The sequence below is a fragment of the Bos indicus x Bos taurus genome, chromosome 11 (assembly GCF_003369695.1).
Source record: "Bos indicus x Bos taurus breed Angus x Brahman F1 hybrid chromosome 11, Bos_hybrid_MaternalHap_v2.0, whole genome shotgun sequence".
NCBI classification, from domain to species: domain Eukaryota; kingdom Metazoa; phylum Chordata; class Mammalia; order Artiodactyla; family Bovidae; genus Bos; species Bos indicus x Bos taurus.
Genome location: NC_040086.1, coordinates 77394605 through 77407687, shown reverse-complemented (window position 1 = coordinate 77407687; position 13083 = coordinate 77394605). Strand labels below are relative to the sequence as shown.

General features: G+C 39.3%; 1 protein-coding gene across 5 annotated transcripts in view; it reads right to left on the bottom strand.

Annotated features, from left to right (window-relative positions):
- LDAH (lipid droplet associated hydrolase) overlaps positions 1 to 13083 on the bottom strand; it is an 88604-nt gene that overhangs the window by 33087 nt on the left and 42434 nt on the right. The window contains exon 5 of one of the 5 annotated variants that reach the window (XM_027555984.1): positions 8097 to 9918. The exons of the other annotated variants lie outside the window; for them this stretch is intronic. Within the exon in view, the coding sequence (XP_027411785.1) occupies positions 9883 to 9918 (36 nt within the window). The 3' untranslated portion in view covers positions 8097 to 9882. Of the gene's footprint in view, positions 1 to 8096; positions 9919 to 13083 lie in introns of those variants that run through there. 5 annotated transcript variants of the gene reach the window in all.

The window sequence follows — 13083 nt, the reverse complement described above, 5'->3', positions numbered from 1 at the left end:
ATAATGAACATTAAGTAGATCTGTATGTGCTAATAATGAGGGTGTTCTAATTCTGTTTATTCTTTGAAATAAACCGATTGGAATTGTGAGTAAAAGGGAATTAGCAAGCTGCAAAGCAGACATTCTAAGCCTTGGGGCTCATACTTTCTCTGGACTTTTTATCCTGAATGCACAAAGGTAATTTTGTTTGAAAATTAGACATCAGTGAATAATGTAATCCCCACTAACTACAATTTAACAATTCAACTCCAATCTAATTTTTCCCTCCAAGTAACTTTTAACCATGTTAGTAAATAACCAAACCAACTACTATCAGGGATTTGGTTAAAAAAATAATTCTAGGGAATAATGTGAGGTCAGTACATTTAATCCTAACCCTCTAAACCTTCTGCATTTATAATGGCACCAGAGATAAGAGAAAATATTCAGAACTAGTCCTTTCAGGTGCTATAAATTCTTCAGGAAAGTAAAACTAAATTGTGTTCTATTGTACTCTGCTCATCAAAGCAGGAAAATATGCTAAAACTCATGACAAATATTTGAAATGGGAAAGTTAGAAAGAAATCTGCCCCTCCTCCCCGCCCCAGCCAATCCACAGTAAGCCAGAACAATCAACTAATGAAAATAATCTGTTTTTCCAAGAAGTCTGGTGTCAGGTAACTCATTGTTCATTTTAGTTTCAAGTTTATTCACTTCAAAATAACGGGTTTCCTTGTGTTTAGTAAAATGTCCTCAAAGATTCAGAGAATATAAATGGTTAATACAGTTACTGTCATACTGAAACATGTACCATACAGATTCCATACTAGTTATGTAACCCACAGCACCTAAGGAAGTTTGGACTGATGAAATCAGCTGGCAGAAACGGGAAGCAATTCATTACTTTGTATAAACGATCCGTTACTGTGACCCGTGTTAAACAAAACTACATGCAAAGAAAAACTCTAAAAATACACGAGTAACTACAGGCTTACATTTGGTTGATGTGTATCAATAACAAGCTGAGATTTAAAGTGCACTATGAAATCATGGGAATGTACCGAAACAATAAGGAAGTTCTAATGTGCACTCTGAATGCATCATTACCTCTTAAAAATATAAGAAGACCAAAGATTGTTTATCACAACTAACATTTAGTTGACCAGGCTGGTTTTCCTCTCTTGCCTTTAGAGAGCAACAGTTATTACCTGTTGGGTGAAACTTAGACTTTCCTACATATCATGATGATAATTTCAGTGAAATTTATAGTCCAAATGTGATAGGGTAAGGCACAGTAATAAAAATTTCTTTTATTCATGGAGAAACCTATTGGCCAAAAAAAAAAAAAAAATCACTAAGGTCAAGGAAATATACCTGATTTTATAACACAGCTGTGCAGAGAAAGTTTCCAAATTTGTGTACATGACAAAACATTTTCTTATGTTACTATCTTATTAAAGAAATAATTTCTAGGCTGACCAATTCATTCTACTCTAAGGAAACAATTTCATACATTTCACATTCTCACTTGAAATCTAACAGAGTCAACATTTGGTAATGAAGCACAACCACGTTTTCTTGACTAGTATAGGAAAGTAAATATACACACTGTGACTTTTTATACAGGGCATGTTTGGGGGACTGGAGACAGTATTTTGATGTTTATTTCTCCTGAATTTATTATTATTATTAATGATCTTCCAGAAAGGAAGTTAGGAAACAATTTGAAGTATAGCCATAAGGTAAGGAGCATGAAGTTCAGGTGTGGTTTGTGTACAATTTGTTTCATAAAATAGGCATTTTATTTTTAAATAGAGTAAAATCTAAAAAAGAAACCTTCAATATACTTATACTGTTCAGAGAGCTTATGAAAGATGCATCCATTTTTCTGGAGTGCAGCAATGATGTCTATCTGTTATGACTAAATGAAGCCATGATAAACGGTACTTCAACATCTTAAGAAGAAGAATGGCACTGCTACTTTCCCTATTTGCTTATCAGCTGAGCCCACCTGCTGTGATAATGGCAGGGTACTTCCTACAAGCTGAAAACAAGAACACATAGCACACAGCTTTTCCTTTCATATGACTGCCAACATCGTTAAGACATGTTAGAGAACATGCAATAAAAACCAGGCAGCATTCAAAGATAAAGTTGCTAGTAGTCAAAACACAGACCTAGGAATAATCCTAGTTTATCTCTTCTCCCCAAAGGCCACGTTTTCCTCTCCTTAGGATAAGGCTATTCAGCTTACTGAATCATATGTATGCAGTTTATGGCTTCTCAGGTGGCTCAGTGGTAAAGCATCCACTTGCCAAAGCAGGAGATGCAGGTTTGATCCCTGGGTCAGGAAGATCCCCTGGAGGAGGAAATGGCAACCCACTGCAGTGTTCTTGCCTGGAGAATCACAGAGATGGGGGAGCCTGGTGGGCTGCTGTCTATGGGGTCGCGCAGAGTCGGACACGACTAAAGCTACTTAGCAGCAGCAGCAGGAACTATGCTAATGTATTTTATATACATAATCTCATTTAATGCGTAACCTTATCAAGTAAGTTTCTTTTTCCATAGATGAGAAAACTGAGATTTAGTTACAAAGTGATAAAGATGAATCCACACATGGTAAAGTCAGAGCACACTGTTGTTACTGTTTAGTTGCTAAATTGTGTCTGACTCTGTGAGACCCCATGCACTGTGAACTGCCAGGCTCCTCTGTCCATGGCATTTTCCAGGCAAGAATACTGGAGTGGGTTATCATTTCCTCCTCCAGGAGATCTTCTTGATCCAGGGATCGAAACTGCATCTCCTGCTTTGGTCCACTGAGCCACCTGGGAAGCCTATGCCGTCCATTAATTACACCATATACTTGCAGACAAAAGAATTTCTTAATAATTATTATTGTTTGGTGATGTAACTCTGTGGTTGAAACAACTGCTACCATTATTGTTAGAGATAGGCCAATATTTACAAGTGTTCCAAATCATTCAACTTCAGAATAACCCTAAATCCTAAGAAGGAAGACCCTTCAAAGTTGATAATGAAAAAAAATCACGCCACTGCAACATTTTGCATACGACAGATGACGTTCATGAGATGGACCACTGTTACCATTTTTCATTCATGTGAATTATATTCAGATCTTCTAGGACAGATTTTTCTACACTTTAATTACCCAAATATAAAAAAACAAAAACAAAAAAAGTCATTTCATGCTTTTAATCTGCACTTCAGGGCTGCAAATTACAAGGAACACTTGCATATCTGCATTGATATTTACATATGATTACACTTACACATTTGAAACATGGCTTCAAAATCTTACAACCCATGCTTTTCAAGCTTTTGTCACTTTATACACTTCAGATTTATTTTATTTTGAATGTAAAACGTTCTTCTCCTCAGCTTAAGATCTCTTAGAATCTACTTCCTTTTGAATCTTTCAGATTCAGAATAACTAAGAACTCAAACAGAAAACTAATGATGCTCAAGCCGCTCTGGAGTCCAGCAATCTATCACAGAGTCCCTGTTATTCTGAACTGAACAGTGTTTTCCAGGTAACCCCAGAATTCAGTGAATGGTGACAATAGCAAAGCCACCCTCACGTCTACAGCTCCGACATTCTCACAACACCATCGTGGCCTCTGGCAACATCAGCTTTCTCTTGGTTAATAACAGCAAAGCTACACAGGATCTGAAAGAATGGCTTTGCTGACCAAAAATCTTACTTAGCAATTTCTTAAGCTTGGAGTTGGAATACCCTAAGCAGGTCAGGAAGTAAAATCCTGAATTACTTGACGATGGAGTTGGAGCTTTTCTAAGTTAGAAACTCCAGTCTTTAAAAGCTTGAATCACTGGAGAGGGAAGGAGGAGTCATTCATGGGGTTTATCGATTGTTTTCTGGCTTGTTCATTTGTTCATTCATTAAAGACATATTGGCACCTACGATACACCAAATGCTGTGGTGAGAGCTGGAGACAAAACAGTGAACAAGACAAAGAGTCTCCACTTTTAGAGAACTTGAAGTCTAATGGAAGAGAGATTTATGGCAAACACACACTAGGCAGAAGGCTATCGGAAATAAAAGTACAAGAGAAACATAAAATGGGCACAAGAAACCTCTTCATCATGGCCTAGGAACCTTTGAAAAGGGCCATGGAAAGAGAAATTATTTGACAAACATTCACTGAATGCCTGCATAAGCAAAGTGCTGATGACAAGAACTCGGGGTCAGCCAGGGAGATCAGTAAAAAAAGAGTCTTCCCCATTTAACCTTGATGAAAGATGCTGTGAAACATGTACGCTTCAGTTCCACACATGAAAACACCACTGTATACTTGTATGAAGACAAGGCAATGGTATCCATCACAGGGTTTCAGACTAGGGAAGGCCCCACGGGAGGGCACATGCTGGGGGCAGCACAAAGCACCAGACAACAAGGGATTTCGGCCACAGAAGCTGTCTCAGGAAACCCTCCGAGCTTCTCAGAAGTCAAAGGAGAGGCATGGATTATGGCAAAGCACGTCCCATTTTATCTGGCGGCAGGCAGATCCAACAGTTGGGGAAGCTAAGACCCCATGAGATAGAGATTAAAACTCAGGAAAACAAGCTGTTAACTCGCAGCAAAAGGTTAGGCCCAAATAACTGAAGGGAGTCCATAAACCCCAATACCAGCTTTGATCATAAAATAAGTAAGAATCTGTCCTCCTTTCAATTCAGGAAAAAATAACAATGTATCAGAGATGTACCCATGTTATCTTTTCCCTCACAGGTCTCTGAAGGGGGTGCTCCAGCTCCCATTGTCACCCAGACACACCAGCTCCCTGAGCAGACCAGCCCTCCTTGTGTAGCCACAGTATCTCCTAGGCTTAGCCGCTCCCCACCCTGGCTCCTGAGTCTCACCTCGGCCTCTCTGCACTTCTAAGGCCTCTGCTCCTGCAGAGCACAGAGAAAGGCCAAGTGCCTCAGGGAAGGCCTTACCACCCCTACCAGCCTGCGTTCCCAAGCCTTTACACATTCCTGCCAGCTCTTATTATGCTGCACCTGACATCCAAATATCACTAATTTATCAATTAAAAATGCCCCATGGTATCTGAAAATACTGCACGATGAAAATAGGAATCACATACTCTGTTACCAAGTGCAAATTTTAGTCACCAGCTTAAAAAAAGAATTGCTCACTTCAAAGGGCCATAATATATGTAACTAACTCTCAACTAGTTCAGAGAGATATATACATTATATATATGTACACACATGCACACACAACACACATACACTGACTCTCCCCATTCCCCTTATACACGTGTGTGTGTGTGTGTGTGTGTGTGTGTGTGTGTGTAGCGGGGCAGGAGAGGGAGAGCAAATAACACAGAACATGAGGTAAAATAACAACAGTAAGTCAGGTAAAGTGTATACAGCATTCTATGTACTCTTCTTCTTGTAACTCTTTGCTAAGCTTGAAACCACTCCCACAGTTAGAAAGAACGAAGTACAGTCCACCACTGCCCTCTACCCCCAGGCGTGGCGCTTCTAATTCCTTTATCTTGCTCCACTGTTTTCATCAAGGTCGTCTCTCACCTTTGAACATAGTAATTTCTGCGTTCAGTATCATCTCCCCCTGGCAGACTACGACCTCTAAGAGGGCAGGGCTTCTTTCCTGGTTCATGGGTGCCTCAAGTCCCCACCAGGTAGTCCATGACAGTGCAAGGACACGGCACACTGAACCAATGGAAGGCAGGGGGCAGTGCCCCCAGGCCCACTGCCTCACCCAATAGCCCCGAGCAACTCCCCTCCCCAGCCACAGTTCAGGGCTGGAGGTTTATTCTGTACACACGTTGATGGAGAGAGCTTTCCAGGGAAAGGCAGGGAAAAGGGCCGTTTGTGGAAAGGAGGGCTGAGGGAAAGCCCAACATGAATGCTGACACTTTCACCAGCCTCTCACACTGTCTCACTTCAATGATGATGCTTTCGGGCAGGAGATTTGAAGGTTTTAGGGGAGATACTAAAGGGCTCTAGAGAAAGAATGCACTGATAGTGACACCGGGAAATAACACCCCCCCCCAAAAAAAAAGTTAGGATACCTATCCCATCATGCTGCTGTGAAGCGGCCTAGTTGACAAGGCCCACACCCACACAAACCTCCTAGGATTTCTGGTGCTTCATTCCTAAATGTGAACAGATAACAAAGGAATGTCAGACACTTGAGGAAGCTTCTATTATAGATCAACATAAGCAAAAAGTGATAAAGAAAATTCAGAATGAATAGAGACAATGCATGATACAGCAAAACCCCCCAAATTTGCTTTTCTCAGAGAGAGAAAGAAACACTCACAAAGTTAAAAAAGACTCCACAAAAAGGGAACAAGGAACAAGAAGTTATCTGTATGAAGGCTGAAATCAAAAGTTTAATTAGATGGATTCCAAGATAAGGCTGGGAAATTATCCATTTCTCATCATATAGAACTTTAAAAAGAGTGAAAGATGAACAATGGAAAATGAAATCCATCAACAGAATCTTTTCTGAAGGTTTAACATGTGAACAATCAGAAAACAAGTAGGAAAAAAATACGAGAAAAGTTTTCAGGATGTAAGAGTGCCAGTTTCCGGATTAGAAAGGATAAACAACCCAAGGAATGTCATCACAAAACATAATAATGTGGATAAAGTGAAGATTCCAAAACTGTCCAGAGAAAAAACAGGTCACATGAAGAACAAAGAACTCGAAACGGCATACTTCTCAAGGCAAAGCTTGGAGAACGGGAAGCTAGGCAGAAGCAGTAATGGCGGTGATGGGGTGTGGGGATGCAGAGCCATCTGCCTGCCAAGAACAATTAGAAAAGCTGGAAAAAGTTTTTTTTTTTTTTTTAAGTGTCTTTGGAAGTATCAAAGGCAGAAGAGACCTGGAGGGCCAAAATTCTAGAGACAAAGGAAACTCTGAGAAGTGTGCTGAAACAGTTCTTTTTAGTCATTTACCAATTTGCAAGCAATGGCTACACGGCCAAGAAATTGAAGAGTTTCTGGAAATCTTCTGTGGCTCAAGGGTCAAAACTTGGGCATTTGGTGTCCATTAAAGAGAACGGATGCTGGGCTCTCAGTGGGAACTACTAATTGGCTACCCCTTACAAGCAGCAGTGTACCAGGCCTCACAAAGATAGCCCTGATTCAGCCCCATTCCTCATCGTATTAAAGTGACTGATCCTCATTATAACTGCTGTGCTAAGTCACTTCAGTCTCTTTGTGACTCTATGGGCCACAGCCCGCCAGGCTCCTCTATCTAGGGGATTCTCCAGGCAAGTACACTGGAGTGGGGTGCCGTGCCCTCCTCCAGGGGATCTTCCTGAGTCAGGGATTGAACCCACAACTCTTAAGTCTCCTGCGTTGGCAGGCGGGTTCTTTACTGCTAGCGCCACCTGGGAAGCCTGACTATAACTGCTAGTCAAAAGCACAAGTAAATCCTCTCTGGAGGAAGACAGGAGCCTCATATTATCTTAATAATTTTTCATATATCAATATAATGATAGGTATTCAGCTGAAGAAAAACTTAACAAGTAGAGATGGTTTATTTCAGTGTCAACTGGTCTGGGTCATGGGGTTAGCAGATATTTGGTCAAACATTACTCTGGGTGTGTCTAGGAGGGTGTTTTGGATGAGATTAACATTTGTGGCAGTAAGACCTAGTACAGCAGACTGTCCTCCCCAGTGTTAGTGGGCCTCACCCCATCAGTTGAAGGTCTGAGGAAAACAGAGGTTGAGTAAGAGAGAATTCCTTGGGCTTGCTGACTGTCTTTGAGCTGGGACATTGGTTTTTTTTCCTGTCTTTGGACTTGAACCAAAATACTGGCTCTTCCTGGGTCTTGAGTTGGCCTGTGTTTGGACTCAAAACTTACACCACCAGCTTTCCTGTGTCTCCAGTTTACTGACTCCAGTTTTTAGGACTTGTCAGCCTCCATAACTGTGTTAGCCAATTCCTTATAGTTAGTCACTTTCTATTGGTTCTGTTCCTGTGGAGAACCCTAACATACAAACATACTGAGGAACAAGACAACGTAACTGAAAATGAAGAAGGAGAAAGCAGAAAAGAAATGTATAGACAAGACACTTAGACAATGGAATTATCAGGTACAATTTTCATTTATTTTTATTTCAAATATGTCATCTCTGAATTTTTACTTTTTAAGAATAAAATTGTACTTTAAAACACTGCTGACAGTTCAAAGGAGAAAGTCAGACATGAACTTCAAAACAACCGTGATTAACATGATCACAAAATTAAGTGACAAGATGTAGAATTTTAAGAAACGGTAACTATGAAAACAATAAAATGGAAATTCTATAAGCAAAAAATAGAATGAATGAAACTGAGAATTCAACAGATGGATTTAAAAGAAGTATATTTATAGTTGAAGAGAGGGTTACTGAACTAGAAAATAGGAAAGAACAGCCAGATTGAAGCAGCGAGAGAAAAAAAGTTACTATGTGAAAGTTATACCTCAATTTAAAAATAAGCTCAAAAATCTAATATGTAGAATCATATAAATATGTAATACCTATAATGCAAGTTGGAATACACAATAATTTTGAGAAAAAGGGTTGTAAAGGAAGGACAGTAAAAATGACTGGGAAGAATCACGGAAGAGTTCACCAAGAATTTGCATTGAGATGACTTGAAATGGTGGACAGAAGCCATCTGTTAGGTGTGGTAGGAAAAACAGAAAGGAAGTGGATGTATGAGTTATTAATATGAGATAATAATAGGAGGGAGCACTAGGTATGTACAGGGCAGGCGTAGGGACTACGGCCAAGGGGGACAAGTTGAGACCACCTCTCTCAGAGGACCTTGAGGAGAATTCCCCTGGCACCCTCATGATCATCAGAATCAGCCCCAAGATTTTATGAAACCACTTCTGAATCCATGTCAATCAGCATTCGTATGACATGACTGCCCTCTGCAGTAGGCACAAGCTCCTCAGCACTTTTCTGAGGGTAGCAAGTTATGAAAGAGGAAAAGGCTGACTCTCTAACACTCAGCCTGACTTACACAGAAGCGCCGACAACTATGCGGGTGAGGAGATACAATTATTGGTTGCAGTGGAGCTTCTGGACTGTCTACAGACTTCATGTGTGTTGTTTCCTCTGGTCTCTTATGACTGACAATGGGAAATTATTTACTGTCTGGTTTCCGAGGAACAGGTTGTCAGAAACAATGCTGGCCTTCAGTCTTCATGCATTTGTCAGTATATCTCCCCGATACCTGATAAAATCTAGCTTCTTCCCAACCAAACGCAATTGGTCTGAACTGGCTCGTATCATCAGATCTCAAAGCAACCACATTTCGTTCTTGTGAAGCATCTTTCATTTAGTGCCTGCTAGGCTTTTTCCACTTCAGGGAATTTTTTGAGGCCTACATTGCATATTGTTCACAGATTTTCCATAATAGCAAGAAGGGAGGGTAGATCAGCCTCATGCACACAGGGAAACCATATTAAAGAGTCTTTTCCTTTCTTAACCATCACATTCATAGTTCTCATCTCCACAAACTGACAGACTTGCAAAGAATCTTCTGGCTGGAATAAACAATAGCCATAAAAAACCAATTTCACAGAATTTTGCTCATCTGTTTCCACTTTCTTCTATGTTATCTCTTCACTGACTGCTATGCTCCATCCACTGGGGCTCAGAATCTGTTCTTCTGTGAACATCCAGTTCATTGGCAAAATAAGGTCTGAATGTAGCAAGGCACGAGCTACGCTTTTCAGACCTGTATCCATCCAACTGCCAGTTTATTCACAAAGACAACAACTTTGACTTAGCATGTGCCACTTGCTCGCTTACACCCCAGGGCCTCTTAAAGTCCTAGCCATTATGAAACTTACAGTCTGACGAGATTTGAAATAGGTCTGCTTCACCCTAGCAGCAGGATTGAACGATGATGCTGATCCCAACCTGTGATTTTGTTATCACATTCAAAAATTAATAACAATCATGAGGCAAGCCAACAAGATATACACCGATCCACAACCCAAATTATTTTATGAAGGGGGAGAAGGCAGGGTTTATTAACAACAACAACCAAAAAAAAAAATTGCAAGGAATGGAAAAAGCCTAACTAATTGAGTGGAGTTCAGTTCAGCTCAGTTCAGTCGCTCAGTAGTGTCTGACTCTTTACGACTCCAAGGACTGCAGCACGCCAGGCTTCCCCTTCCATCACCAACTCCTGGAGCTTGCTTAAATTGAATGGAGTAGGATGAGTTAAAAAGCTAGGATGGCTGCTACTGAGATGCTGCTACTGACTGAGAGCCACTATTGCTTTCAGGGGTGGCTTTTCCTGCAGAGAAACCATGAAGTTGATGCTACCCTTTCTTTCCCCCTGTGATTGTTATCTCTTGCTGTGGAACAAGTTACTAAAAACTTTACCTCTCTGAACCAACTTTCTGTTATGAAGTCATAAAATCAAACTGCTTTTTAAAAAAGGAAAGAAAACATATAACCATAAATTATTACAAAAATATGTGCCATTAAAAGAAAATTTTAAGGGTGAAAATCACTCCAAAACACAACATTCAAACACAACCTCTGTATTCATTTTATTTTCAAGCTTTTAAATGCATGTTATCTCTTGATATATAGTTGTGCTTTGTATTCTCTTTATTATTATAGCAACCTTAATATTCTACAATTATCTTTCATGTCTTAGAATGTCTTTTGAAAATACACTTTTAATAATTGCACATACCATATTCAAACTTTCCCTCATAGTTGGACATTAGGATGCTTACAATTTTTGATACAAATATTTGTACATGAATGTGTTACTTCTGAGATTAGTTTCTTAATATACATTCCAAAGAAAAGAATTAGTAGGCTCAAAGGCTATGAACACTTTTCATAGGAATTACTTTTTTCTGGTAACACATGATCATTGCAAAAAGTAGAAACAATGTAGTCTCCACTTCCTGTACACCCTTACTTCTACCTCCCCCAGAGACCGCCACTGTAAGCTACATGGTATTTACCTGCTCAGACTTTCTAAAAATGCACACAGAGGTAGACACACACAACACTGAACTTCTTCTTTAAAATACTGCAATAGCAGCAACTCACTTTGATAACTGTTGAGGTACACTCGTCAACATCAAGTACTACCAGAGTCAACAGGGTCACTATTAACTACTACCATACGCTGGTTTATTAAGCACTGTGTCATACATTGTACTCAGCACACATTTCTGGATAGACTTTCTTCTAACTTCCTCAGTGAATTATCTGTACATGTCCTTTGTACCTTTATCTGAGAAGCTGCTATTCTTTTTCCTGAAGTCCACAAATTCTTTTTTAATAATAAGACTAGTTAGTGGCTGAGAACATGGACTCTGGAGTCAAACAAATGTGGGTTCAAATTCTAGCACACCCCCAATAAGCTGTCTAACCTTGAATAAGTTACTTCTGTCCTTCTAAGTCTCCATTTCCTCATGTACAAAATGGGAAAAGAATAGCCTCCTTCAAGAGTTGTTGAAAGAATTAAGTAAGGTCCTTAAATTATAATTATAGTAATATAATAAATAATAATTATAGTAAAATGGCTAATAATAATTTAATCTTTAATTATACTAAATATCTACAAGGAAATTAGATATCTTAAATACATCCTAATAAATAACAGTACACGTTTTAAAAAAACTTTTTCCTGACCTTCCTGAAATTTAAAAATATATTAACTTTTATGATTGGAAAGAAAAGCCTTTAATTTAAAGAAAGGACTCACAAACCAACTGTAAAACAACATTCTGGGGACTAAGAAAATCTGAATATGAACTATATTAGATAGTACCATTAATTTTGTTAGGTGTGATGACATGGTAGTTATATAAGAAAAAAAATCCTTCTTAAAAGATGCACAGTGATGTTTTTAAGAGTGAGATATGAGGGCTTTAATTTATCTGAAAATATCTGAAGAAAAAAAATAGGTAAAGAGAAAATATTAGTAGCTATGTTACTTCAGATAATGGCTATCTGGATATTTATTATACATTTTTTTTCATTTGAAACTTTTCATAATAAAACTTTTAAGTCATCAATTTTAAAAGACGTCTCTTTTTCCTTTCTATTATTATTAGTTTAGATGATAATATTCACACTTCTACCAAAATGGACTGCAACTGAAGAATATACCTTAAACTGCTTAAACACCCCTCCAAGGCTATGCCTAAGTTTCACCCGTACAAGCCGGGGCACCAGTGATTAGATAAAGGTCCTCTTCTGTCACTAGAATATTCTCAAAACTTGTTACAATGCCACATATATAATTACTTCATTGCCTGAACATATAAAAATATAGACAGTGGAGTTTGCTGGAATGCAGAAAGTCTCTGCGAAGCATATGACTGAGAACTTACACACAAAAAAGCAGGGCTTAAATCAGCATCCGCTGACAGACCTCTGCCACCTTGTTGCTTAAATCTTGGAACTTGACTTCAAAGAAATGAGAATGAAATATAGTCCCATCCCAGGCCTGAATCACTGAAATGAGAAAATCTGTCTTGGTAATGCTGTTTCCCTGTATCAACACCTTTACTCAAGGGGACTAGCTGTACCCGTGGATAAGATCCTAGGTGCAAAGAACTACAACACATGAAATACAGAAAAGAAGATGTTTCTTTTAGATAACTTGATAAATATTCCTCTCGCTTCCAAGGAATGATATGAGAAGACAGAGATGACATGTCATGAAAAGACCAAGGACAGATTTAACTGTCCATAACATCTTGAATATTCTACATTCCAACCTTTTGGAGAAAGTTCTAGTTCTCAAACTAGAGCATGCACCAGAATCACCTGCATGCGTGTGTGCTTAGTCGTGTCCAAATGACGGTAGCCCACCAGGTTCCTCTGTCCATGGGATTGCCCGGGCAAGAATACTGCAGTGGTAGCCATTTCCTTCTCCACGGGATCTTCCTGACCCAAGGATTGAAGCCAGGTCTCCTGCATTGTAGGCAGATTCTTTACCATCTGAGCTACCAGGGAAACCCCAGAATCACCTACAGTACTTGTTAAAAACACCAATTGGTGGGACCCAGGCCTAGAGTTTAAGATTCTTAAGTGGTGCTGAAT